General features: G+C 51.1%; 1 protein-coding gene across 5 annotated transcripts in view; it reads left to right on the forward strand.

Moving 5' to 3' along the window:
* AGAP1 (ArfGAP with GTPase domain, ankyrin repeat and PH domain 1) overlaps positions 1-26,540 on the forward strand; it is a 574,797-nt gene that overhangs the window by 202,364 nt on the left and 345,893 nt on the right. For all 5 annotated transcript variants that reach the window (XM_043462059.1, XM_043462060.1, XM_043462057.1 and 2 more), the window contains exons 4-5: positions 18,798-18,883; positions 22,469-22,610. In XM_043462059.1, coding sequence (XP_043317994.1) covers positions 18,798-18,883; positions 22,469-22,610 — 228 coding nt within the window. The remainder of the gene's footprint in view (positions 1-18,797; positions 18,884-22,468; positions 22,611-26,540) is intronic.

The raw sequence follows: 26,540 nt of genomic DNA on the forward strand, positions 1-26,540 counted from the left end.
TTAGCCCCCTCCTCCCCACGATGAACCCCTGTTTCTGAGGGGCCGCCACCCTGGGACCAGGCGGGGTGGGTGCATCTTTGCATCTCTTCTCCAGACCAGGGAACTGACATCCACGTGCTAGGGCAAGTCCCGCGTGGTGGTAGGAGGGGCCTAGAATTAGCTGTTTCTGAAAAGAAGTGCGTGAGAAAAGCCGTGGCAGGTAAAGAGTCCTTGCTCCTGGTCCGGGAACCTGTAATTGCAAAGTGTTTTCAATCCTTGCCGGACGCCTTAACATCCACCAGTTACCCATGCTTGGTTCCTTGAGAAGCTTAACACAGAATGTTCTGGAGCTTTCAGGTACCGTGTCGCCACCCAGGTTTATGGAGAAGGCGGGAGCAGTGGGATCCTCTCCAGGGGGGCGCCGGAAGTCAGTGACACCATTACCGCTCAGCTGCATCTGCAGCTCCTTTTGTAGCAAAGGGTCAGGTTGGGGCACAGCTGCTGGTGGGTGCCGGGCTGAGGGGTCTGCACTCTGGGTGCGCTGTGAGACCCTCCCCATTTCCTCGCTGTTGTTATCGAAAGCGTGACAAGGTTAGCCGCTCAGTCATGTCCGACTCTTCTGGGACCCCGTGGATGGTCGCCTTCCAGCCCCTCTGCCCAAGGGATTCTCCAGGCAAGAATACCAGGGTGGGTAGCCTATCCCTTCTCCAGGGGATCTTCCCAACCCAGGATCGAACCTGGGTCTCCTGCGTTGCAGGAGGCTTCTTCACCACCGAGTCACCAGGGAAGCTTACCGATGTATCCCCCTTGCCTCTTATACGGTGACTGGACTGAAGCACTGCCATCCCCACGTGGGCAACAGCTTTCCGTGGGAGGCATGTTGCTGTGGGCTCTGTCTGTGCACGTAGCTCACTGGGGCTTCCCTGCGCTTCTCCTGTCTGCACAGGGCTGTCCTTTTGCTTTAATTAATATGTAAAAATCCTTCAGTGTATTCAACCCTGAATATTCATTGGAAGGGGCTGATGCTTAAGCTGAAGCTCCAATACTTTGGTCACCTAACGCAAAGACTCATCAGAAAAGACCCTGATGCTGGGAAAGACTGAGGGCAGGAGGAGAAGGGGGCAACAGCAGACGAGATGGTTGGATGGCATCACTGACTCAGTGGACATGAGTTTGAACAAACTCCGGGAGATGGTGATGGACAGGGAATCCTGGCTTGCTGCAGTCCGTGGGGTTGCAAAGGGTTGGACACGACTGAGTGACAACGATCCTTTAGTGTTACTCTGACCCATGGCAGTGGGGATCTTTAGATGGCTGAGAAGGAGAAAGTGGTCAGGGCCTTCTGTTTTCACATCCCCAACCTTCTCCCGAGTGCAGGTTTCATCCACTTACAGAGAATGACATCTGTCGTGTGTTCATTGTGTGATTCATTTTGGTTGATACTTTGTTCTTGTGGCAAAGATAGCTGACACATCCACTTTAGATTATTTTAAAGATACAATTTGAAGTGAGGGAATGAATTTAAATATTATGTGTGTTTTTATAATTAGTGAATTAGCAATGCACAGGGCTTCCCTGGTGGCTCAGACAGTAAAGTATCTGCCTGCAATGAAGGAGACCCAGGTTCGATCCCGGGTCAGGAAGATTTACATGGAATAGGAAATGGCAATCCACTCCAGTATTCCTGCTTGGAAAATCCCATGGACAGTGGAGCCTGGTGGGCTACCATCCATGGGATCACAAGAGCTGGACAGGACTTAAGCGACTAACACTTTCCGCAATGTAAAAGTAGGTAACTCAGTCGGGAACCTGTAAGTCCACGAAAGTATTAATAATCCAAAGAGTAAAATTTGGGGGCATGCACATAACCGTTTTAATCATGTGTGTGTATGTATCCAAGTCCTTAGGGCTGCCTTGACAAATGACCACAGTCTGGGTGGCTTGAAACCAGAGCTGTATTCTCAGGGCTCCAGAGGCCGAGAGTCCGCGAGCAAGGCATTCACAGGCTGGCTGTTTCTGGAGGGAACTCGGGAGAGTCCGGGTCCTGGTTCCTGCCAGCCCCAGGCGGTCCTGGGCCTGTGGCCGCGTCTGCAGTCTCTGCCTTGTCGTCCAGGTGCTCCTCCCCGTGTCTGAGTCCTCATTTCCCTCATGTCATGAAGACAGCCGGCTCTGGATTTTGGCCCACAGGTACCGAGGGTTTGGAATGGATCACATTTTTAGGGAAAGTTAACCCACAGCAGCATGTGTATAATACACCCTGGGCGTTGAAGCACCCTGGTGTTGAAGTTGCCCCATCATTTCTTAGTGACACAAAGATCTTGGAGTTGCCCCAGGCCTCAGTGGCCGGCCCGCGCTGGTCTCGTGGAACGTCACAAAGAATCGGTCAGCTTACATATGCCCTTCACGCCGATGATGGAATTTCACAGATGTCACTCACTTCCGATGAAAAGAATTGGATGGAAATTACTGCTCTGCCGTCCGTGCCCTGCTGATGGCTGCTAATGAGGCCAGTGAAGGAGGATCTGGGCGTGTAATTAGAGTTTCGGGTCCTGTGTTTGTGAGCTCGATGTCCCCCGTGCACCCCCACCTCCCCGCCACAGACCCCTCGTGTCTGCCGCTGTTTTTAACTCCCTTCAAGATGAGAAAGGAAGGAAACTCAGGCTGCCCGGTATTATTATGTGGGGATTTGATGGAGAATGTGGGTAGCCTGAGATGCATCTCCTTGCAGCTGGGAGACCGTGGTGTCCCCGAGGGCTTTGAGCATCAGGCATCTATCTCTGTGTTCCTCCCTCGTGTCTGCTGCCACGGGCCACACAGAGGACCTGGGGCCTGGATAGGCTGGTCCCCAGCAGCTGTCCTCCCGGTGGTGGGGGGCGGGGGTGGGGAAGGGACCCATCAGCTCTGAGACGGATCAAACTGTCCAGCGGATGGAGTGGTAGATGTTAAGGGTGGTGGGCTGTGACGGTGCCGGGGGGGGCGATGCCTCCATCCATCTCTGCTCTCAGGTCCCTCCAGCCCACACGTGCGGCAGCCCCCCTCCCACCCCAAAACAGAACACATGGACTTGGATGTAGGAATCTGGGCTCTGCACCCTTCCTTTGACAAGCAGAACAGACTAGGATGGTCCGAAGAGTGTAGGCAGAGAATGAAAGGTGGGTTTTCCCGCAGGGACGTGCTCGAGGTGGGGTGGGAAGCCCTTGTCCTTCCCAAGTAGGAAGAGGAGAGGGACTGTCTTCTGCATAAAGAGGAAGGTCTGAAATAGAAGAGGGGGACGGAAGAAACCTGAATGTCTCACTGAAGTAAGGAAAAGTGTAGGACAAGATAACAGCTACTCAAGGAAAACTTGAGGTGATCTGTATACGTCAAGGTGAGAAGTCAGGCTTTCTGAACGTAAGTCATAGAATGTGGGATGTGCTTTTGAATTATGCCCTGGGGTGTGTCTTGACTCTTAAAAACCCTGCTGAAAGGAGCCTACAGCTGTTTCTCTTGTTTGTATGGATGTTCGGAGTTTGATAAAGACTTAAGAGGTTTCAGGGGAAGAAGGGAATTGGCTCGCCTTCCCAGGAGAGGGACCTGCACATGCCCAGTGCTGCCTTTAGTGCCTGTGGGCCCACGTGGTGTGTGGTGGGGGAGGAGGGCCGAGTGATTTCAAGGATGGCGCAGGATGACAGGACAGAGGCGAGCTGGTGACCCGGGAGCCCCAGAGCATCCAGGGACGTGGGGTCTCACGGCTGGGGTGGGGGGTCTCATGGCTGGGGTTGGGGGCCGCCTCCCCCCGACACTACAGCCTGGATGCCTGAGTGTCCCCAGGGATGGGACCGCCCTCCTCCTGGAAGCCCTGAGCCTCCGTGCCAGGGCCCGCGACTTACATGCCCGTGGTTGAAGCCTCGGCCACTTAAACTCTTGGTCCTGGAGGCCCAGGGTGAGTTAGCCAGCCGCCTGAATGTGGCCTTGCCCCCTCTTCCTCCCGAGAGTCATTTGCGGGGACTGAGAGGGTAAACCCGTGGACGACTCTGCTTGGCGCTGGCGCAGAGCTGGCTGGGGCCCAGGGGTGTACAGCTGGCCCATACGGGCTCTGCTGCTTTGGGGCTGTGTCTTCTGCTCCAGGTAAACAGCCTTCCTCCTCATCTCTTCTCATGGGTGTGACTTCAGGACCTCGCGTCCACCAGGAGCAAGATCGTGACCCCCCGCCCCCTGCCCCTGCCCCAGGCAGCCTGTCCTTGACCAGGCTCCCATGACCAGCCAAGGTATTCCAGCAGCTTTAGGCGCAGCTCAGGTCAGGACGGTAGGGCTCTGTGTGAGATGCCTGGGACCTACCTCGTGGTCATATGGAAACGAGAGAAAAGAAGAGAATTTAAAGTGGGCTGGGGACCTCCCTGGTGGTCCAGTGGCTAAGATTCCGTGCTGCCAATGCAGGGGGGTCCGGGTTTGACCGCCGCCCATCCCCCAAGTCAGGCAGCTAGATCCCACATACTGCAACTGAGAGTTCTCATGCTGCAAGCAAAGACCCCTCGTGCTACAGCTGAGACCCAGCACAGCCAAATAAAAAATAAATAAAAGTAAAAAAAAAAAAAAAATAGTGAGTTGACCACGTCCCGGGTGGTGCGGATTGGGCCTGAGTTCCGTGGGTTCTCTCTCTTGCCCCGCCCCGGGTGGGGTTGCTGTCTGAGCTGTGGGGGAGGTCAGGAGCTTCTCTGGTTGCAGGTGGCCTCAGTGCCTGGGGGGTGAGGAGCCCCCCATCTTTGCCTTCTCCTCCCCAGTGTGTCTAGCTGGACGGTGCCCCGCGAGGGTCACTGGCCCTGGGCTTGCCGCCGTGCCCCACCGGTTCCTAGGTGGGATGTCACTTGCTGGCCATGGTCACATCTTCTGGAAGCAGGGGTCTGCTGCGGTCAGGTCACCTCGAGCTGGATGTCTCTCTGTTAATCCCCGCGTCCCTGGAGGACGCCCTGTAATTGTTCCCCGACAGATGCACGTATCGTCAGGGCAATAAAAGCCTTCTCAGGAGCCTGTGTATCTTAAATCATTTTTTTAAAAAAATGAATTGTTTAGAACGAATGTTTACTTAGTTACTTAGAAACAAGCCATGTGGTAAATACCAGCCTTATTTTCTGGGACATACGAAATGCATTTAAACCGTCAGCTCCAAAAATCCTTTCCAAATCAAATAAACTTAAAAAAATTTTTTTTGTCAGCTACCACTGCTCAGCAGATGTTAGGCCTATTTCTGAATGCATTCTTGGGTGCTGGTTAATGTTCCAATGAACGAAATCTGTAAATGCTAATAAAATTTGAGGAGTTTTGAACTCTAGCCAGTTCAGTGTTTCCACATAATTTTACCATGTTACTTGCAACCAAGTGATTAAAAGTACATGATAATTTTTTAATGAGGAGTATCTGAAACCTTATGAAGAGCCTTCTGGTAGGTTGGCTTAGTAGGTAAAGCAGTGGTTCAGCCACCTTCCCTAATTCTTTCAGATGCTAACTCGGTCTCTAACCATAGACATTATCACTGACCCTTGTCATCCTCCTGATCTGTGTAAACAGCCTGCCAGATAACTCTGTCCCCTCGCACGTAAGCCATATTGAGGATCAGATGTTGCCTTTAAAATAGGCGAAGAAGGCTAAAATTATCACTGGCACTTCAAAGAAATAAAGAGAAAGCAGGTTCTGCTTCATTTTTAACAAGAAAAAGAAGGCCGTAAAATTAAGAGTAAGGAGATTATGTTTTTGGCAAGGACAGAGTTGGCAGGACAAAATGTGTCTCTGAGCCGGTTGTTTGGAACTCTGAACACACCATCCTGTATTGTTATAATTAATTCAGGGGGAAACCGAGGGCCCGCTGAGAGCTGGGCAAGGCGCCTGCGGTCGGGGCGGGCGCTCCAGAGAGGAGACGAGGCTTCAGGATGAATGGCTTCAGTTCCAGGTGGCATTTACACCTGGTCGGCTGAGCAGCTGTGTGCGCTGGCTTCGCCCGGGAAGCGTCCCCGGGCAATCTCCACACGCTCCATCGTGTCATTTGACCCCCAGAGCCCCGCAATAGTAGCCTGTGTGCTGGGGGACACAGCTGGGGCTTCCCTGAGACACCTCCTGACTTCAAAGATGACAGACAAAACCACTTCCTTCATAGGAAAAAGGAGACTGGGGTCTTGAAAGTTTCACCGTCAAAATGACAGATCATCTTCTCTAGAGAAATGTTAAGTCTCAAGATGGTTTTTTTTTTTTTTTTTTGGCGCTTCAAGTGGTGGTTTAGTCCCAAAGTCATGTCCAACTTGTGCAACCCCATGGCCTGTAGCCCACCAGGCTCCTCTGTCGGTGGGATTCTCCAGGCAAGGATACTGGAGTGGGTTGCCATTCCTCTCTCCAGGGGACCTTCCCGACCCAGGGATTGAACCTGGTCTCCTGCATTAAAGGTGGGTTCTTTACCAACTGAGCTACCAGTCAGAGCGGGACTTAACTGCACGTTAGACAACAGTTGGGTCTGTCTGAGCTGACGCCATCCGGTGCACACCGCCCCTCCTGCCCGCCAGCGTGTTCGTCCTAAGACGCACAGGCTGGACGCCCTCTGCTGAGTCCTGACACTGTTTCCAGGGGAATGAGACGGTTCCTGAGAGTGTTCCAGCCCCCCCCACCCTCAGAAATGGGAGGTGACAGTCCCAACACTCAGGGCCTCATCCCCAGCAGGAACCTTGAGGGCAGACAGCTGTCCCATAGCAGTCACCCCCAGTCTGTGATGTCGAAGGACTGGTGCATTTCTTTTTTTTTTGCAGTCTGCACAAACGTGTATTTACAAAACAACCACGTTACATATATACGGGCTTTTGACAGACAGTAGTTTATTATGTCTTCTTACTCCTAGAAGGTAAAGAAAAAATTTAATAAACTAATCCTTTTTGCTCTTTTTATACAAAGTGATAGGTCATGTACTTTTTTTTTTTTTTTAAAGTTTTAAAGTCTTTTGCTAAGTGCAAACCCTGGATTCCTCTCTCCAGTTTTTAAGGCAAGAACAGGACCATCACTGGGCAGTCTCTCAGGGGAGCAAGTCTGGAGGGGGAGGTGCTGGCTTCCTGGCTGGCCCCAGACCTTTGTGGGGGGGGCATTGTTGCATTTCTAAATGCTTGTAAGAATAAACAAAAACAAAATGCCTCAGGCAAACAAGGCTACTGCCCACAAGGCCTGGAGTATTGACTGTCCGGCGACCCCTCCCGGAGACAGTCTGCGACCCCTGCCTTTCCGTGTGTTCACATGTCGTGGGTTGACCTGCAGAGGACTCTGGGCTTCCCCACGGGGTCCCACCTCACGGCCACCAGCCCGTTTTAGTCTTCTCAAAACAAACACCTGAGTTACATGCAGAGGATTGTGTGTGAACCGACAGTTCTATGTTTATTTTTAAATCGTGTGTTCAAAAATAGAGTTCACGTGACACAAATTTTTTTTTTTTTTAAATAAGTTCTTTTCACACCAGGAAACACTAGTTGAGAGCGGTCACGTCTGTCGGCCTCGGGTGGGTGCAGGCCAGCCCAGCCCAGCCCACGCCTGCCTTGCGGAGGCGCTGGCCCTGGACACGTCTCGGGCCCCGGCCGGGGGATCTGGCCTCGTTTAAAGCCGCCAGGTGAGCAGGTCGGCTCTGTGTCCTGCAGCTGCACGCCTTTGTGTAATTTGTCCTTTTTGATGCTTAAAATAAATGCGCAGGACACTAAAAATAAATAACCTTAAGTACATTTTCGCCCAAGGAAACAGATGTGCACCACTAAATATATTCCATTTACCACCAGACTGTTTCAGAGACAGGAGTCGATGCTGGAAGGTTCACGTACAGCCCTGGCAGTCGGCACTGGGTGTCCAGCCAGCAGCCTCCCTCTTCGGTCTCTCAGCCATCCCTCGTTTTATTGACGCTTCTCAGATACCGCATTTTTTTTTTTTTAAAGAACAAATTGAAGTTTTGCGGCTACCTTGCATCGAGTGAGTTGTTAGCACTGTTTTTCCCAGCAGCGTTTGTTCCCTTCATGTCTCTGTGCCATATTTTGATAGTTCTTGCAATATTTCAAGCTCTTCTCTGGCAAAAAGGTTGTGGCTGGCTGATGGCTTAGGTGATTTGGTCAGCCTTTTTTTAGCAGTTGTTTAAAATTAAGGTACTTATGTTGGCTTTTTAAAACATAATGCGGTTGAACGCATAAAAGACTATGACAGTACAGTACATAACTTACATGCACTGGGAACCTTCCAAGTTCTTGTGACTCACTTTATTGCGATGTTTTATTGTGGTGGTCTGGAGCTGAACCCACAATCGCTCCGAGGAGCACCTGAATATTAGATTCTATTAATATATGGAGGTGCCCATCATTTTGGAGAAATGGCTATTTTCTCTTTCTGAGAGCTGATTCAAAACCAGACGCCCCCCTGCCTCATCTGCTCAGGGGGTTCCCAGTATGTTCTGGGGGACACGGACTGTGTCTGTTCCTGGTGCCCAGTCCCCTCCCATTTCCCACCCAGCCGGCTCTCCTCATCCTTTTCCTTTTTCTCCTCCTAGCCTTGACAGTCAGAAATCCTGGGGACTTCCCTGGCTGTCCAGTGGTTGACTCCACGCTTCCAATTCCAGGGGTGTGGGTTACATTCCTGGTCGAGAACTAAGATCCCACAAACTGTGCAATGTGGCCAAGAAAATATATATTAAAAAAAAAAAAATACTGTCTTGTTCACTGTGTTCCCGGCATCACTTGCTGAGGTGGAAGTCCCCAGCTAAGGTTAGGAACACACCACATGTGTGTTAATTGCTCAGTCTGACTCTTTGTGGCCCCACGGGCTGTAGCCCACCAGGCTTCTCTATCAGCCTCCACTCTCAGGACAGCAGAGTGTGTGTCTGTCCCGAGAGCCAAGCTTAATGGCTCAGCTGCCAGATTCAGGGGCCTCAGTGAGACCTCTGGTCACCCCAAGTCTCCTGAGGTTTGGACCGTGCAGGCTGCCTGTCCATTTTGGAACAGCCGCTGAGTTATTGGGAGAAGCACCCAGTTCGTAGAAGGATAGTGTTTGAACTTTGGGGGTAGGGGGCGGGCTCTAGCTTCCCAAGACAGTTTTGCAGGAGAGTCCCAGCATGTGGAGCCAGGGCAGCCTAAGTGGGTCCGGGGCCCCGAGCCCAAGGGAACAGGCTACATGCCCAGGTGTTGGCATCACACCTAGAGCGTGAGCTGAGGACGGCAGAGTCCAGGTTGTCTGTGCAGCGAGTGTCCCCTTTCCACCGTAGAGGGCTTGGACACCGTCACAAGAGAAAGAATGCTTTGGGCTCTGGGACCTGCCTGCCTTCTGGGGTTACTGATGCTGCAGGGCGTGGTTTACTCTCTGCAGTATCTGAGATTCTGCAGCCATGATTACAGAGACATGTTTTGTTGTGATCATGCTATCTTACAGCAGTTTTAGTGGGGTTTTTGCAGATGGTTGTTTTGTCATTGTTGTTCAGTCTCTAGTTGTGTCCAACTCTTTGCAACCCCATGGACTGTAGCCCGCCAGGCTCCTCTGTCCATGGAATTCTGCAGGTAAGAATACTGGAGTGGGTTGCCATGCCCTCCTCCAGGGGCTCTTCTTGAGCCAGGGATGGAACCCGAGTCTCCTGCACTGGCAGGCGGATTCTTCACCATTGAGCTACCAGGGAAGCCCCCCACCTTTTTTTTTTCCTCCCGCAGAGGAAAAGCTAATAAAATGTAATGAAGGTGGAATTCGGTCTATCCTTAGTAGATGACGATCAGCCAGCCGACTCCTGCCCAGGACTTCCGTATTTACTGTGGTCTTGAAAAGGTGGTGTTTGAAGGGGAGAGCTCTTAACAGGTTTCACATGTTAAGCTGCCAATTTACGTTTTCCTCAAAGCTCTTGAAGTTAAGATGTAAGGAAGTTCAGTATAACTATTGAGCAACAAGCCACTTCCTTAAACATTAATTTCCGATTTCTTTTTGAGCAGCAGTACCACTTTTATGAAACGTTTTAAGTAGCCCTCTGATACCTTGCGCTGTTCCATTAATAAAACTTGTACAAGTTCTAGTTTATAAATTTGATTCACTGCTTGTCAGGGATGGCAATGAAGCTGTTTTTATAAACACAAAATAGGGCTTTAGGGTCTCCTGTTCCGTTTTACATCTGCCTTTTCATCCAGTTAATTTTGGCTTGTATGTACTTGATGTCAAGAAAACCTGAACTACACAAGTGACACTTCAAAGATATATTCACTTCATCTGCCATTTCAAGGTTACTCTTCCATGACGTAGATCCAGAAGTGTTGAAGCAGTAGGAACAGTGAGATTCTTGGAATTCCAGGTTGAATTAATAAAAAATCAGCCAGCCTCATTCCCTAGAGCTGTTCAGGCAGGGCCCCCATGGACCATGGTGCTCACTAAAGGCACAGTGACATCCCCAGGAGTCAGCTGGTAACTATTTGATTGTTGCTACTTAACTGACTTGCATCTCACAAAAAACTCACTGCATATGTACCTGGCTTGTCCCTCCCAAGAAGATGGGACATGTCCCAAAGCAGGTTGCTGGTTTTTAGAAGGCTGGGGTGATGGTGCAACCCTCCCCACACCCCAGCAGTGGGTTCTGCCTTTGCAGAGAGGTTACCTGATGCAGCCAGCGCCACTATCTTCGTCTGTGGGTTGGAGTGTAACATACTTGTCAGTGCAAGTTGCTTGTTACTGTCACAGGTTCAGAACCAGTTGTACATTTCTTTAAAAATACTACACTGGCCATTTTCCAATCCCCTACAGAGGCTCTGGAGAATGTTCCTGGGGGTACACCTTGAACCCCGCTGCAGGATAAGAGCCCCCACCTTGACTGGCGTGACACCTCTTCACAGGGCCTCCGAGGCTCCATCCTTAGAGAGTCTCTGTCGTCTTCTCCTGGAAGATCGCATGCTCTTTTGATCTGCAGGTTCGTGTCTTCCTGCATTTCAGGACAGTCCCTCTGTCCTTCACCCCCGAGTTCTCTAGTTGGGCATTTGTTGTCAGAAGCAGCACTTCTCCTTTCCTTAGTTTCCTTTGTCTTCCTGTCAGTTAACTTCCGGCTTTTCATCTCCTTGATGGAGTTTATTTCCTGCCGTTCCTCCTTGTCAGAATTTCAGCTTGGAGCGGTGTTTTCTTCTCTCCCTTACTTCTCCACATTTTATTCATTTGTTCCAAAATGCCGGTTTGGTCCTCCGTTCTAGAGGCTTCCATCTCTTCTCAACGCTGTTTCAGATTCTTCTCCTGGAGCTCTGGTCTTGTTAAGCTGCCTGTTAATAAGTGGCATCAGGGAGGGAAGCCACTGGAAGGGATTTCCTTCTGCTTTTTGAGTTTTATTTTCTTTTCCATCTGCCCTTTGGGTTTTGCAGGCTCCTTTGCAACTCTCTCCCACTGACCCTGTAAAAAATTTTTTTGGCCATGCCACGCAGCTCGCAGGATCTCGGTTGCCTGAGCAAGGATTGTACCCTGGCCACAGCAGTTGAAAGCCCACAATCCTAACCACTAGGCCACCAGGAAACTCCCACAGTCCTCTGCCCGTTTTTTCCTCCTTTTCTTCTTTTTCCTGAGATCGGCAGGGTCCCGACGGCAGTCCAGTGCAAGGACGCATGCGCTTCTCAGGCGGTTCACGCTGGCTGCGGCTGCCTGAGGGCTTCGTAGCTAGGAATCGTCCCCGGTGTGGTCCGGGAAGCCCCCCCCACCGGCATCAGGTTTCCTGGGGAAACAGGACACAGGCTAGAGGAGACCTCTCTGGACCAGAGGGCTGGCCCACTCTGTCCACTCCCGTTTCCCCGGACCTCCGAAATCCACCCCTGCCCCCTGCCGGGAAGTGCTGGACACGGGGCTGAGGCTGGGTGCTCCCTTCCCTGAGAATCTCAGTATAACATGAGTCCCTTTGTCCTCTGAGGGCGTCCCCTCCAGACCAAGGTGAGCTGCTGTTACAGGCAGGCCACTGCTCCCCAGGAACCTGCTGGGCGCCCGGCGCCGTGAGGGGTGGGAGGGTGTGGGTGCTGTTCCTCCTGGGGCCCCTCCATGCCGTCTGGGTGTTGCAGACACTTTGCTCATCTCGGAGCCTCCCCGCGGTCGGGCCGGGACAGGAAGACCCTTCTGCTCCCGGCATAGCATCCCTCCTCCCTCGGGGACCAGGAGCCCCTCCCCACCCGGCTCTGCGGTCCTGCTTGCGGGTTGCTCTCCTGTTGTGTGCCGGCTTCTCCTTGCCGAGGCTTCTCATTGCAGAGCATGGGCTCTCGGGTGAGCAGGCTTCAGTGTTTGCGGCTCAAGAGCTTAGTTGCTTTGCGGCATGTGGGATCTTCTGGGACCAGGGATGGAACCCGTGTCTACCGCATTAGCAGGCGGATTCTTAACCACTGGACCACCAAGGAAGTCTCCTCCTTTTTACCCACTCCCCCCCCACCCCCGCCCCCCGCTCCCCGCTCCTTTTTATTCTTAAGGCCAGTGATTTCAAGGTTGCTTATGTGACGCTTTGCATCTTTTCTTGATCGATGGTGAATTTTTTTTCCTGGTTTTTAACTACCTCAACCCCCCTCCCCTCGCCCACCTCTTTTATTGGAAATGGGAGAAAGGAAAATTCCGTTACAGCAAAATTTGAATTTTTCTTCTTACCCTGGAACTTTGACTTCTTTCCTGATCTTTCGTCTTTGCTGTACTCAGGTCTAGATGGAATGAAGTTGTTGAAGACCATAGCCTTTGTGTTAAATTCCATTTCACCTTAAGTCATAACTGCCAGCGTTTCACCTGTGAACTAACTTACCAATCACCATACATTAATTGAATCCTTACTCTTAGTACATTTTTATAGTCGTCCTCCCCCCCTCGATTTTTTTAAAAACAATGTAAGTTTTTTTTAAAAAATTGGCAGAGGAAATGAAGTCTGATTTGGTTAAATTTTGTAATCGAATATGTTACCAATAAAACTTCTTTCCCAGTGTAAATATATGATCCAAAATTCTTTTAAAAGTCATGATACAAAACTTCCCCAAAATCTCAGCGATAGGTACTGGGCTTCACTATTTTTATCAAAGAGCGAAATGCATTTTAAGAAATTTTTGGCACATGATTAAATTTTTTATGTTCTCCCAGGGAGAAATGAAAAGATTCATTGTTGTCTCCAGTGTATTCCTCTCATCTTACCAGTCCTAAATAATTAGGAGATGACCCCCTTCGCAGATAGATACTCTATTATATTACTAGGCTAAGTAAGAAGAATGTTTTGGGCAGATGTCAGAAACAATAAGAATCTCGAAACCGTCCCTCTAGGAAAATCAGGTGCTCCTGACCTGGGGCCCCGGAGAGGGTGTCAGGACTGAAGGCCAGTACTTAGCAACTGAACAACAGCAAGGATCAGCCTCTGCAGGGGGCTGTGTTAATTTCTTCCTGTCTGCGGTTATTCACAGGTGGACCTGTTCAGGATGTTTCCTGTGAGCTAAACACAGGTATTTTTGCTTAATGCTCATTACCTGGGAGGCAGGGTTCCCAGAGATGGGCCGTTATGTATCATTTAATCTTTGAGGCAGTATCCCTTTCGTGATAAACTTGTAACAGAATACAAAGGTGTTTTCCCTATCACAAAAAGTGTTCGCAGGTCTGTTTCTTTTTAGTCTCCTAAGCACTAAGTCTCCTAAGGGTTCCCAGGTGGCGCTAATGGTAAAGAACCTGCCTGCCAATGCAGGAGACATAAGAGAAGAAGGTTCCATCCCTGGGTTGGGAAGATCCCCCGGAGGAGGGCATGGCAACCCACACCAGTATTCTTGCCTGGAGAATCCCCAGGGACAGAGGGAGCCTGGTGGGCTCCAGTCCATGGGGTCGCAAAGTCAGACACTAAGTGACTTAGCCAGCAGGCACAGGGCAGACTATCATTTGCAGCTGAAGACAGCTCCCTTCCATGGTGGTGAGTGGATCGACGAAGAGACACACCCCACCACCTGCATCCTTGGTGTTGCCCTGTGGGTGTAGGGAGTTACATGAAGGCTTCCAGGCTCTTTTGCAGATAGTGTGTGCCATGAACTGTCTCAGCAGAAGTCCACACAGAGAGAGAAGACGTGAGAACCAGGCGGCGTGCGTGGGTTTGGGTCTCTCCCCCTCCTGTCTGGGGGGCGGGGGGGCAGATTGGTCAGTGTCTGAACATCCACCCAGTTAGATGTGGGTGTTCCTGGTGGTATTTGCACCATAAGATGCTGTGAGGAGGATGAGATGAAATGGGAAGAGAAGTGCTTTGTAAACTATAAAGTATAAGGCTTGCTGTTTCTTGGAGACCTGTTAATGATATGTTAATAATTTTTAGTCCAATTAGCCAAAAGAATAGAAATGTCAAACATCTGTTGGGAGTGTTTACTGCCAACAAAACTTTTTTTTTTTTTTTGGTAACAGGAAAATTCGGTTTTCTTTTTTCCCTTGTTAAAGCAGAAATGCCAACCCAAGTGAGACGGTTATACCTCTCTTGATGTGGACCACCCCTATATTTAACAAGATTCCATTGTTCCTGCTTAGCTCAAGTTTAAAGAGTAGAGGGAACTCAGCTGTTTTGACCTATATCAGCATCCCAGATTCAAAACTGGTTCCCCCAGCGTGAGACCAGGATGCAGGAGTAACCTTGAAATCTTGAGAGTAATTGGTCACCAGTGGATTATACCCCGCAGATGGGGATGGCAACCCACACCAGAATTCTTGCCTGGAAAATCCCATGGACAGAGGAGCTTTGTGGGCTCCAAAGAGTCCAAAAGGTCACAGAGTCGGACACGACTGACTGGCTAAGCACAGCACAGTGGATTGTAACAGACTCCTTTAAGTCTTTTTTTAAGATATTAAAAAAAAAAAACTGATCTTTTCTCTCCGGTAAGTTTTTCGTAACACATCCATGTCAGCATCCCTGCTTCTTGGTACATTCAGGTCTACCTTTTACCTTGACCCGCCTAAGAATTCAAGCTCAAGGGCAGCAGAGGCTCCCAGGGCAGTTTTCTGGGTGGAAATTGAGAACTAACCGTTGAATGAACCTGAAATTTAAAAAATTACACGTGGGGCTTCCCAGGTGGCTCAGTGGTAAATTACCCACCTGCCAATGCAGGAGATGCAGGTTAGATCCCTGGGTTGGGAAAATTCCCCTGGAGGAGGAAATGGTCAACCCGCTCCAGTATTCTTGCCCCGAGTATCCCATGGACAGAGGTGCCTGGGAAGGCTACAGTCCATGGGGTTGCAGGAGAGTTGAACATAACTGAGCAAGCACAGGCATGAGGTTGAACTTAGGCAGGAAGAACGTCCCCTTTCTGTGTGCCCGTGAGATGCACGCGATCTTGGTGCTCAGTGAAACTCAAGAAAACCAAAGCGCAGAGACGAACTTGATTCTGCTCACCCATCTGTACCTGTGTGAGCGTGGTGCTGTCTGCCTCTGCTGGTCACAAGCCATCTTTGGAAGGAATCGACCAAAGTGCAGGAGTGCTCTCTGTTTTCCCTTCTCATGGAGTTGTCACCACAGGTACAGAGAGCCCTGCCTTCCCCGGGGACTCGGTGGGTAAACAGCGGTGCAGGGGACCCTGCACACCTGTGGGCAGGTGGGCTGAGCCAAGTGCCTGTCGGGCTCCCAATACGGGGGTCAGGTTTGGGCGCACTTTCTGAAAATAAGATGATCCCTTGGGAGATTTAAGGTTATGTAATAGTATTTGGCAGTCAGAGAAGGCTGACAGTTGTTCATGTAACAAGTTTATAGGGTGGGGCCGTGGTTGCAAAGTTGGGTCAAACAGACCCGCAGGGAGATATAGCCATTTCTCTGTGTAGATAGTTCTGTATCCACAGATTCAGTCAACCATGGATCCGAAACATGTGGGGGGGAAAAAAAAATTACAGGAAGTTTTCAAAAAGCAAAACTTTAATTCGTCTCATGCTGGCAACTATTTACATAGCATTTATGTTGTACTTAAAGCTCTTTACATGGTATTTACACTGTATTACATATTATAAGTAATCTGTAGATGACTTAAAGTATACAAGAGGATGTGCGTAGGTAATGTGAAAATTCTTCACCATTTTATGTAGGGGATTTTGGAAGCAGCCCCCTGTGGATTCCGAGGGATGACTTTATTGGAAATCAGATTAGAAAACAGGCATTTATAAATCTACATTAAACATGAAATTGGACGTAGAGTTTGGTGGTGTGCTCTAACATTACAGTAGGAAGAGATCCAATGGCTAGGATCAGATGGTGGGTTTGAATTTCACAAAACAAGGGCAATGGCCCCTGATGAGTGTAAACCAGCTTGCTGCCACCCACGCCTTCATCCCAAGGCCTTTTCCCTTTGTGTCTCTAAAGTAAACTATAGAAAATGGCTTTTAAAGTCTTCTTTTATTTACCTGCTGGGCTTGTTTCTGCAGTACTCAGTGATCTGTGTTCCCATTGAGCCTGACAGTCTACCAGCAGTAGGAGCTTACTGTTTACATATAACCTTATTAATCATATTCTTTCTTGCAATCTGGGTGCTTAAACACCTGGCTGATTCTTACCTAATTATCAAACCTTTGGGTTCATGGCAAATGCATTTGAGTGTTTCATTTGTTTCCTGATGTACATACAACCCCAGAAAACACACACAAGTCCACTGCAAGTGTCTAATATTTGCAATTGTGAAATATTTAAGAGACATACTAAGTACATATTTTAGAGGAGAATAATATATAGTGATTTTTAGAATGGGAAGTGTCCTTAGGGATGGAGAAGACAATCACCCCGCCCTTTTAGATCTGATGCAAATTAGATCCAGAGGCCTTTGCTTGTGGTTACAGAGGAGCAGAAAGAACTCTGAGCAAACCTTGCTTAACGTTAATATTGTGATCTACTCATCTGGACACATACTTGTAAAGGTAACTCTACAAAAACATATCAAAGAAGGTGAATGAAACAGGAGATGTGAAATCCATCGAGTGCTTACCCTGTAAGACAGAGGGCGCAGAGACCAGGGGAGGGGCAGGGCCAACGGCAGGCGTCACTCCTGGGGAGCCGGGTGCTAGCTCCCCAGGGAAGTGGGGGTGGCGGCTGGCAGCAGAGGGGTGCTGGTCCTGCGGGAACTCCCCCTCCTGCCTTAGAGACCCCGCAGATCGGTGAGGAATTGGCCACGGGAGCCCAGCATGCCTGGGGCGGCTGGGCGGCCTGGTGGAGGTGGAACCTGTGTTCACGAGGCAGCGGCCGGCCTCCGCGTGTGCTAAGATGCCAGGGTTCACGGCGCCTTCTGTTTGCAGAGCTGCGGGGGCGCAGGGACCCCACTGTGGGTCCACCCAGAGCCGGAAGCGCACGCGCAGGCCTCTGGTCCAGTGCGCACGCGCTGTCACAGCGCCATCACCTGTGTGTCCTTCCAGCGCTTCTCCACGGAGTGCGCCTTCTTTTTTTTTTTCCGTACCAACAGTGAGGGGGACCAAAATGAGGGTTTATCCGTCTTCATGCTGGAAGGCTTTCTTCGGTGTTTGAGTTTTGCTGTGTAAGCAAGCGCGTCTTGCCCGTTACAGGGGGGCCCGAGTCGGCGTGGCTGTGCGTGCGTACGTGCGTGCTCACTTACCCCGTGTGTGTGTGCGTGCTCACTTACCCCTGTGACCTCCCATCCAGCCCCCCACCCCAGCCTCACGGGGCCTCAGCCCACCTGCAGGCCTCCGATCCTTCTTCCGGGTGGCCCAAACCCCGGAACTCTGGGAGGGAAGGCCGGCATGGTCCAGGGGTCACTGTGGCGCCGAACTAGATGTGACTCGGGCTAGCAAGGAACTCGACCCACAGCCTCTGGGGCCGGAGGGGATGTTCTGGCAGCGTGGTTCTCGGGAGGCGTCCAGTTGCTGGGAGTTTTCAGTTCGCTGGTATTTCTGGAAGGCCCCTGTGGCCGGGGAGTTGAAATGAGCCGCGTTCCTCTCTTTGAGACCGCGAATTCCCAAGCCCGGGGATAGGGCTGACCGGGGTGGGCGCAGCGCGCAGAAGGTGGAGAGGTGGTCTGGCTCTGGGGTGGCAGAGGAGCCCAGCGGTGTGTGTATTTCCCGCTGTCCAGAGGAAGGGCTGGCAGTCCGACCCTGGACGCCGAGGGGAGGTGCTGGAGGGGTCAGCGCCTGCCCCGTCCACGTGGCCGTCCCCCGCCCCCGCCGGCGTTCCGGAGGGGGCCCGGGGCTCCCCGCTCCTAACCCAGCGTGGTCTCTAACGCTGTCTGTCGCCAGCTGCCCCCCTCTGTCTCGCGCAGGTGTCGTCCGTAGTTTCTGTCTAACCGTGTGTGGTAGCAGCCCGTCCCCTTGTGCCCTGTGAACCCGGACACGCCATCCCCATGCTGTTCTGTGTGTGCGTTTCAAGAACTGGGTTTCCCTTGAGGAGAATACAGAGACTCTAAGCCCTGGGATTCGCCCACGTGGTGGAGACCAGGCCGCCCCCCTCCCTGTTCACAGCACATGAAAATTTGGTTTCGGTCTCCTGAACCCAAGGAGAGAATGCTGAATTTCGGTGCTCTCCGTTTCTGGACTCCGTGTCAGCAGGGTTCCCAGGGCGGGAGAGACATCCCGAACCCACACACAAAGCCCGCAGGAGCACTCCCCCTCCTGAGCCACCAGCGATCCTGGCCTCGCGTGGAGCCTGCGTGCTCTGCCCCCAGACGATCCTGGTTAAAGATGGCTATTGGAATCTGGAGTGGCAGTAGTCCTTGCAAAGCCCACTGGCTGCTGGAGACAGATCTGAAGCTACTCCTAAAACACTCAGCGCTGCATCCAGGGCCGCAGTCTAGGGTGTATTTTCCCACAAGCGAAGCCCACGTCTGTTCGCCCTCCCCACGCTCTGTCTTTCCTGGGTAACAAGGTGTTTTGTGTGTGTGTGGCAGGTGGCAGATTCAAGAAAGAGATTGTCGTCGACGGACAAAGCTATCTGCTGCTGATCCGAGATGAAGGCGGCCCCCCGGAGGCCCAGGTGAGTACAGCGCGCACAACGGGACCAGCGTGCTCCTCTGGCTCCTCCTTGAGGTTCTGACTCCACAGGTGTGCGCAGAAGAGCTGAGAGAGAGGCCCCTGAAGATGTTTCCTGTGACTGAGGCTTTTCAGTTCAGTTCAGTCACTCAGTCGTGTCCGACTCTGCAACCCCATGGACCGCAGCACACCAGGCCTCCCTGTCCATCACCAACTCCCGGAGTTTACTCAAACTCATGTCCATTGAGTTGGTGATGCCATCCAGCCATCTCATCCTTTGTCATCCCCTTCTCCTCCTGCCTTCAATCTTTCCCAGCATCAGGGTCTTTTCAGATGAGTCAGCTCTTCACATCAGCTGACCAAAGTGTTGGAGTTTCAGCTTCAACATCAGTCCTTCCAATGAATAGTCAGGACTGATCTCTTTTAGGATAGACTGGTTGGATCTCCTTGCAGTCCAAGGGACTCTCAAGAGTCTTCTCCAACGCCATAGTTCTAAAGCATCAATTCTTTGGCGCTCAGCTTTCTTTATAGTCCAACTCTCACATCCATACATGAGTACTGGAAAAACCATAGCCTTGACTAGATGGACCTTTGTTGGCAGAGTAATGTCTCTGCACTTTTAATATGCTGTCTAGTTTTGGGGAGAGGCTAATCCTGTTTTCCTGCAGACAGAAACCTGGAGGGGCAGTTTGGTCTGTGTGGCTGATTTTCCTTTTGTGTTTCTAAGAAGGAAGGAAGAGCAGATTTTGCACTTATTTGTCAACTCAGTGGCATTGGCATCTGGAAGTTTCTATAGCTTCCGACCCTTTTCTTATAAGTGTTTCATCTCAAGAGCATGCTAAGTCACTGCAGTCGTGTCTGACCCTTTGTGACCCCCATGGACAGTAGCCTGTCAGGCTCCTCTGTCCAAGGGATTCTCCAGGTGAGAATACTGGAGTGAGTGGGTTGCCATTTCATCTGGAGCAGTGCAGTCACTTAGAAAGCTGGGTGGAATTTGGAAATCTGAACACCACCACCAGGCTGCCCACCAGGCTTCACAGCCCAGGTCATTCTCCACTGAAAACCAGAGGCTGCAGCCTGCTGTGACCTCTTTGAGAGTTCCTTGAAAAATGGACATTGTGGAGAAAAAAAAAAAAAACACCAGCCTGAGTGTGAAAAATTTCTTTCTTTGGTTTACTCACTCCCTAGTTTATGACATTATTTTTATGATAATTTACCAGCTAAACACTTTAAAGGAGCTAAGGGCTGGTAATAGTCAAGACTGATTAATGCAAACTTAGCACTGAAAACATCCCTGGTGTTGTTTCTTGAACTTACCCGTCTGTGACAGTGCACTTAAATTGAGTGGTTTAAGTGAACGATGTTGAATATGGGGGTGGTTAAAGTTCTGGCACTCCATACGCTGAGGGGTGTGTGGCTCGACAGATAAATGGTGCGGAGTTACCACGTTCCGGTGAGTCTCAAGTGTCACTGATTATAAGCTTTGCCAGTATTTAAAAGAAAAATACTGTCGAGTCCTGAAACAAAGCGGGCCTTAAGGTACGTTCTGATCGCAAGGATGTGAAAGTATGGAAATTTCTTTAGCTTTGATGAAACAGCATAGTCAGTGATAGTAATAAGGAGACATTAAAGACCGGTTAAACGTGGAGAAAAGCAGGTTAGGAATCTGGGAGAGCTCATGGTCAGGACATGTCAGTTACTCTGAGCGGGGCAGGGCCCGGCGTCTGACTGTCCTGGAAGGTTTGTGAGGGCAGTTAAGCTCAATGAGTCTGTCTTAGTCGACCTTCGCCCATGGGACATCTGTCCTGCGGTCACGACGGCTCCCTCAGCGGCGCTGGGAACAGGTGAATGAAGCAGTGAAGTGTGGGAGTCACTGGGGGTGATTTTCCGCCATTCCAGCTCATACACGTTTTGGAGTGTGCAGGGGTAATTTCACACTCAGAGAGCACACCTCGGCTCCGACCGTTAAGAGTCTAAGAAGAAAGTTGAGAGATGTGCAGAGATGCATGTTGGAGCTGGTTGAGTGGCTTCAGGGCCGCTGCTGTCCAGGGTCGCTGCCCCGGGATGGACACGGGTGGGTCCACAGGTGCACAGACATGGTGCTTTTTTTCCTGACTCCAGTGGTAGACCAGCGAGCCGGCCGCTCTGGACCAGAGTTAGTCAGTGATGAGACCTGCCCCAAGGGCTCCAGGTCTGCCCTGGAGAGGGAACTCCAGCTCGAGGAATTGGGGGCTCAGAGCACCACCCACCCTGAAGGTTTCATCAGCCGTGATTGCTATTGTTATTGTTGTTTAGTTGTTACCATCTGAACTTCAGGTTTAATTCTGTCCTGTCACAGAAAATCTCCACAGGTAACTGAATCCCCTTCTCATTTATGTGTGGAAGTCAGAGCTTGTGCTTCCCAGGTGGCGCTAGAGGTAAAGGACCCACCTGCCAATGCAGGAGACATAAGCGATGTTGGTTTGATCCCTGGATCAGGAGATCTCCTGGAGGAGGGCATGGCAACCCACTCCAGTGTTCTTGCCGGGAGAATCCCATGGACAGAGGACCTGGAGGGCTGCAGTCCATAGGGCCGCAAAGAGTTGGACAGGACTGAAGCGACTTAGCACACCAGCTTACCCAATGGAAACTTTCCCTGAATGTATCAGAGCTGATGCCTTGACTGTCAGAACTTGTGTCTTAGTTGCAGCTTCTTTTAGAGAAAACAGGTGGGATTTCCGCTCCCCCCCCCCCATTTTCACTTGGGTCTTTCCTTAAATAGAAGGGCGTCTGGCTCCAGACGGTGCCTGGTGCCGCGTGTGTGACCCTGGGGAGCTCTGAGTCCCGGGGTGCTTTGCTCACTTGTCTCCAGACTTCCAAGGTGACTGTGGGTATCACATGAGCGAACGTGTGCCTCCGGCTGAATTACCAGAAAGAGGGTCTGATATGAGTTCAGCTGGATGCAGGTAAAACAAGAATAAAATGGCAGAAGAGCCGGGCCGCTGTGGGGTTTTCATTTTCTCCCCCTCCTTTTTGCTCATTTCGTTCACTGGTTTGGTTAATGTCTCTGGCAGTGGGTCCTAATTCCCTGGAAGGGTGCCGTAATTCATCCACGGCAGATCTTGACAATACGAAGACCTCTTCTGTTGACAGAGTCGTTGGCCTTGGGGGTGGAGGACTTCTGAGCTGTGGGTGCCCAGAGGAGGAGCCCCGTCTCAGGAGTCCCAGCATGGCTTCCTGGGGGGCCTCTGGGGGGATTTTAGGGTGCAGCAGGAAGCTGCAGGGTCACCCCACGTATCGGTCCCCAGGTCGGCTCTGTGCGTGCTGGGTTTGCTTTCCATCGGTTGAGTCGGGACGGGGGTGGACGTTCCCGTGGGGAAGAAGGTCTGGTTTGACTTTGGAGACACAGTGGCCTGGGTGGGAAGCGGGTGCGGATCCTGGCCCAGGTGTGTTGTGCTAAGGATGAGAAGCCATTAGCAACGCTTCAGAAGCGGGTTTCGGCCACGCGTGGCCGCCCCCCGTCCTGTGCTCACGAAGGTGACCCGATGCTGCTCCTTCCCTCTGTCCCCTCGCTCCTCGCCCCCTGCTCACCTGCCCTCTTTCTCCCCAGTTTGCCATGTGGGTGGACGCCGTCATATTTGTCTTCAGCTTGGAGGACGAGATCAGCTTCCAGACTGTCTACCACTACTACAGCCGCATGGCCAACTACCGCAACACAAGCGAGATCCCGCTGGTCCTGGTGGGGACCCAGGGTGAGTGGCATCCGGGCAGCTGGGCTCACGGGGCTCTGGCCACTGAGCCGTCGGTGGCTTCCTGGCCTGTGTTTTCAGAGACGGGGGTGGTTTGCAGACGGTTTAAGGAAGAAATAATTTCCTGCTGAAGTCTTACTTTTTACAGGGAGAATCCCTGAAACGGAAATCAGCCGTTCTCCTCATTTGGTTCAGTGGAGAAATCACTTGGCAACTTCAAAACAAAACACACCGCTACACCCCCAAGGGCTTCAGAAAGAAAGGAAGTCTAATTTCTATATTAGGACATCTTAATTCTATCATAAAGTAATGTAATTTATAAGCAACCTAAAAAGTTACTTCTGTTAATGTTTGCACCTTTAATACTGATTTTTGATACATTGCTGAGTTTCGTTTATTCTGCTGTATTTCTTAATGTCTTATGATCCAAATCTCATTTTTAGCAGATCCCTCAGAGAGCATAGAATCTTACTACATGGGTACGTTTTGTTTTTTTTTTCTAGGTCACGTAAAAACTTGATCTCTTAGTAAAGTGACATCACCTAGGACACTCTTGATCATAAATTCATTGACTTGCTGGTATCTGCTGGGGACTTAACTAAGGGGTCACAGGGATTGTTTTAGAAAGTCAGATGAAAGTGAAAGTCCCTCAGTCGTGTCCGACTCTTTGCGACCCCATGAACTGTACAGTCCATGGAGTTCTCCAGGCTTAAATACTGGAGTGGGTAACCATTCCCTTCTCCAGGGGATCTTCCAAACCCAGGAATCGAACCCAGGTCTCCCGCATTGCAGGCGGATTCTTTACCAGCTGAGCCACCAGGGAAGTCAGATGAAGGTTAACTTTAAAACTGCCTTGTCAGAAGAATGAGGAACTTAATAATAATCACATCCAAGAAACCCTGGATTTATCCCTTCATTTCTTGGTGCAGGTTCTGTTTTTGTTAATTCCTTTGGAATGAGCACATCCGGTCTGCCCTTGCATGCCCTGATGTGAGACTTCTCCAGATAAGAAACTCTCTGCGTTTGAGCAGCAGGACCAGTTAGCTATATGCAAGGCACCAGGCCTGATGGAACTTAGAGCAGGGTAATCCACGCCTTGGCAGGATAATCCAGGATCATGGAGTGGGGAAGTGTGCTGGGAGAAAAAGAAGTGTGCAATAAACTAAAGGCATCTTCTCAGGGTGCTGGATGTAAAATGTGAGTTGGGGTTTCATGGAGAGGACCTCACCCCAACCCTGCCTCCCCCCTCGAAGCATATATGTCATGATCAGTGGTCTCACAACTGAAGCTTTCAGAGCAGAGGTGGGTTTAGACCAACTTGGGACAACAGTTCAGTTCAGTCCATTCAGTCGCTCAGTCGTGTCCGACACTTTGTGAATCCACGGACGGCAGCACGTGAGGCCTCCCTGTCCATCACCACCTCCCGGAATCTACTCAAACTCATGTCCATTGAGTCAGTGATGCCATCCAACCATCTCATCCTCTGTCGTCCCCTTCTCCCGCCTTCGAGCTTTCCCAGCATCCGGGTCTTTTCCAATGAGTCAGTTCTTTGCATCAGGTGGCCAAAGTATTGGAGTTTCAGCTTCAACATCAGACCTTCCAATGAACACTCAGGACTCATCTCCTTTAGGACGGACTGGTTTGATCTCCTTGCAGTCCAAGGGACTCTCAAAGTCTTCAACACCACAGCTCAAAAGCATCAATTCTGCACTCAGCTGACATGAGAGATTTTTAATGCCCAGCGCGCCCTCTAGTGGTCACTGCGAGACAAGGCGCACCCGCACGAGCCCTTGGTTTGTGTTCGGTCGGATGTGTGCAGAATTGGGTGTTTGACTTCCTAAAGAAAAAATTGTTTTTAACTTTTTATTTTGTATTTGGTTATAGCTGATTAACAGACAGTGTTGTGATACTTTTGGATGTACAGTGAAGGGACTAAAACTTCTTGACATGAAACGTTTTATAGTGGGCAGCTCGTCTAAAATCAGATCTTGCTTTTCCAAGCTGCCTGGAGATGGAGGCAGTTAATTTTCAGCAAGCCACCTCTCCCTGCAGGCCTGCCCAGGGCATTTCTGAGCCAAAGCGCAGTCTGTGTGGGCATCTCCTTACCGGCTCCCTGGGTTCGGAGGTCTGCGCTCAGGACGCAGAATGTCTTTGTGCAGTAGGGTCCCTGGAGTAAAGGAAAGATAGGCATTCAGTCCAAGCCAGAAAGCCACCTTGACCAGTTTGCTCTCTTCTGCAGCCGTGTGTTTGGGTGTAGAGAGTGGTGAGTCTGGGGGCCACGCAGACCCGGCCTCACTCCCCCCGGGCCGCCATTGACCTTGGCGCTGCCAGGCCTTGGAGGGAGGAAGTCTCCCGGGGTCCTGGGGGCATCCATGGGCACAGCAGTGTCCAGCCCGTAGCTGGTTCCCTCCCTTCTGTCCCATGAGTGGCCCACCCCCTGAGGTCCTGCTGGGGTGCTTGGCGCTTGTGTTTGCCGGCCGCTGACCTTGAAGGTGCATGTCGCCTCTGTGTGGCCCTCCCCAGCTGAAAGGGAGTCCGTGCTCGTCTCCCGCCAGGATGATATGGGTCTCGGGGTGCCCCGGAGACTGCTCCATAGGCTGGGGAAGTCCTGCCGGGTGCCCTGAGGGCAGGAACCAGCCCCCTTTCATTCCCTCAGTTTTATAAGAGTCTGTGGCTGGAGGGCTTGTGTCGGACTTGTTCCGACTTCAGCAAAGCCGCGCCCCAAAGGAGCAGGACCTGAGTGTTTTCAGAAGGGACAGTCTTCACCTGAGGGGTCATTACCCAGACTTCTGATTCCCAGAGCACCCTAGAAGCCCCCGTGGCGGGAAGGTGGAGTGAGTGTGGGCTTCCGGAAGGTTCCACCCTCAGGGACCATTAGATCCTGCTGCTGTGCAGACTGCATGGGGCACCAGAGACAGCGGTGAGGGCAGCTCAGGTCCCCCTCACCCCCCGCCCGCGGTGCTGGGGGCCTGTGGCCCCGTCGGAGGTTCTGGGGTGGAGCAGATGAAGGAGAATCAAGTTCTTTGTTCCAGGACACGTGGGGTGCAGGGCCTCACCCAGCGGTGGGTGGACGTGCTCTCTCCCGGGTCCTGTCGGGGAGCTGGAGGACATTCATCAGGGCCGAGGGGATGGTGTTTGTTAAACACGGCCTGTTTTAGAGACGGGCGGATCGCATTGATTTGAGGGTGAAACCTGAGCTGTAAAAAAAGATAAAACGTGTAGAGTTGCAGGAGTGAAACGTGAGACAAAAAGAGTGCTCCAGTGTAGGGTCTGTTTCTGACACGTGACGCCGTGTCGTGGAAGCCGGAGTGGGACAGAAATGGGGTGGGCACCCACCAGGGAAGGAGACCTGGTGGGTTGTGGGGAACCCCGGTCAGGATAAGTTCTAAGCTGGATTAATGCTCTATGCATTTATTTTCTAGTTTACATACATCACAGGGTTTGAAAATCCTGGGTTTCTAACTGTTTTTCTACCATTTTCTTAAAAGATGTTTACACCTTAAAAAAAAAAAAGACTTCTTTTCCTTAGGTGTTATGAAATCCAAGTCAGGTTTATTAATCTGAGGGTGAGACAGGATCAGATACTGTTTGAATTAATCCCTCTGACAGGCCCTGCCAGCGGTCTGTCATAGTTAGTTTTCCTGGGGGTCATTCAGAACTGTCAGTTAAACCTGTTCCATGGGGCTAGGAGAAGCAAACAGGGAATAAGGAGAAAGAGAAAGTGAAAACAGAATCAGTGTATCGGTCCCTGGAGACGCGGCTCTGGTTTAACGCTGAGAACGCTGAGCGCCTGTGCATTTCCTGTGCTGCAGCAAACATCTAAGAGGTTGTTCCTGTCTTGTCTGCTGCTGTTTCCTGGACCAGCGGAGAAGACTCCCTCTGGGGGCCTGTTCTTTAAAGAGCTCTTGGGTGTTTCCTGTGACTCAGGAGCCT

The sequence above is a fragment of the Cervus canadensis genome, chromosome 2, assembly GCF_019320065.1.
Source record: "Cervus canadensis isolate Bull #8, Minnesota chromosome 2, ASM1932006v1, whole genome shotgun sequence".
Taxonomy (NCBI): domain Eukaryota; kingdom Metazoa; phylum Chordata; class Mammalia; order Artiodactyla; family Cervidae; genus Cervus; species Cervus canadensis.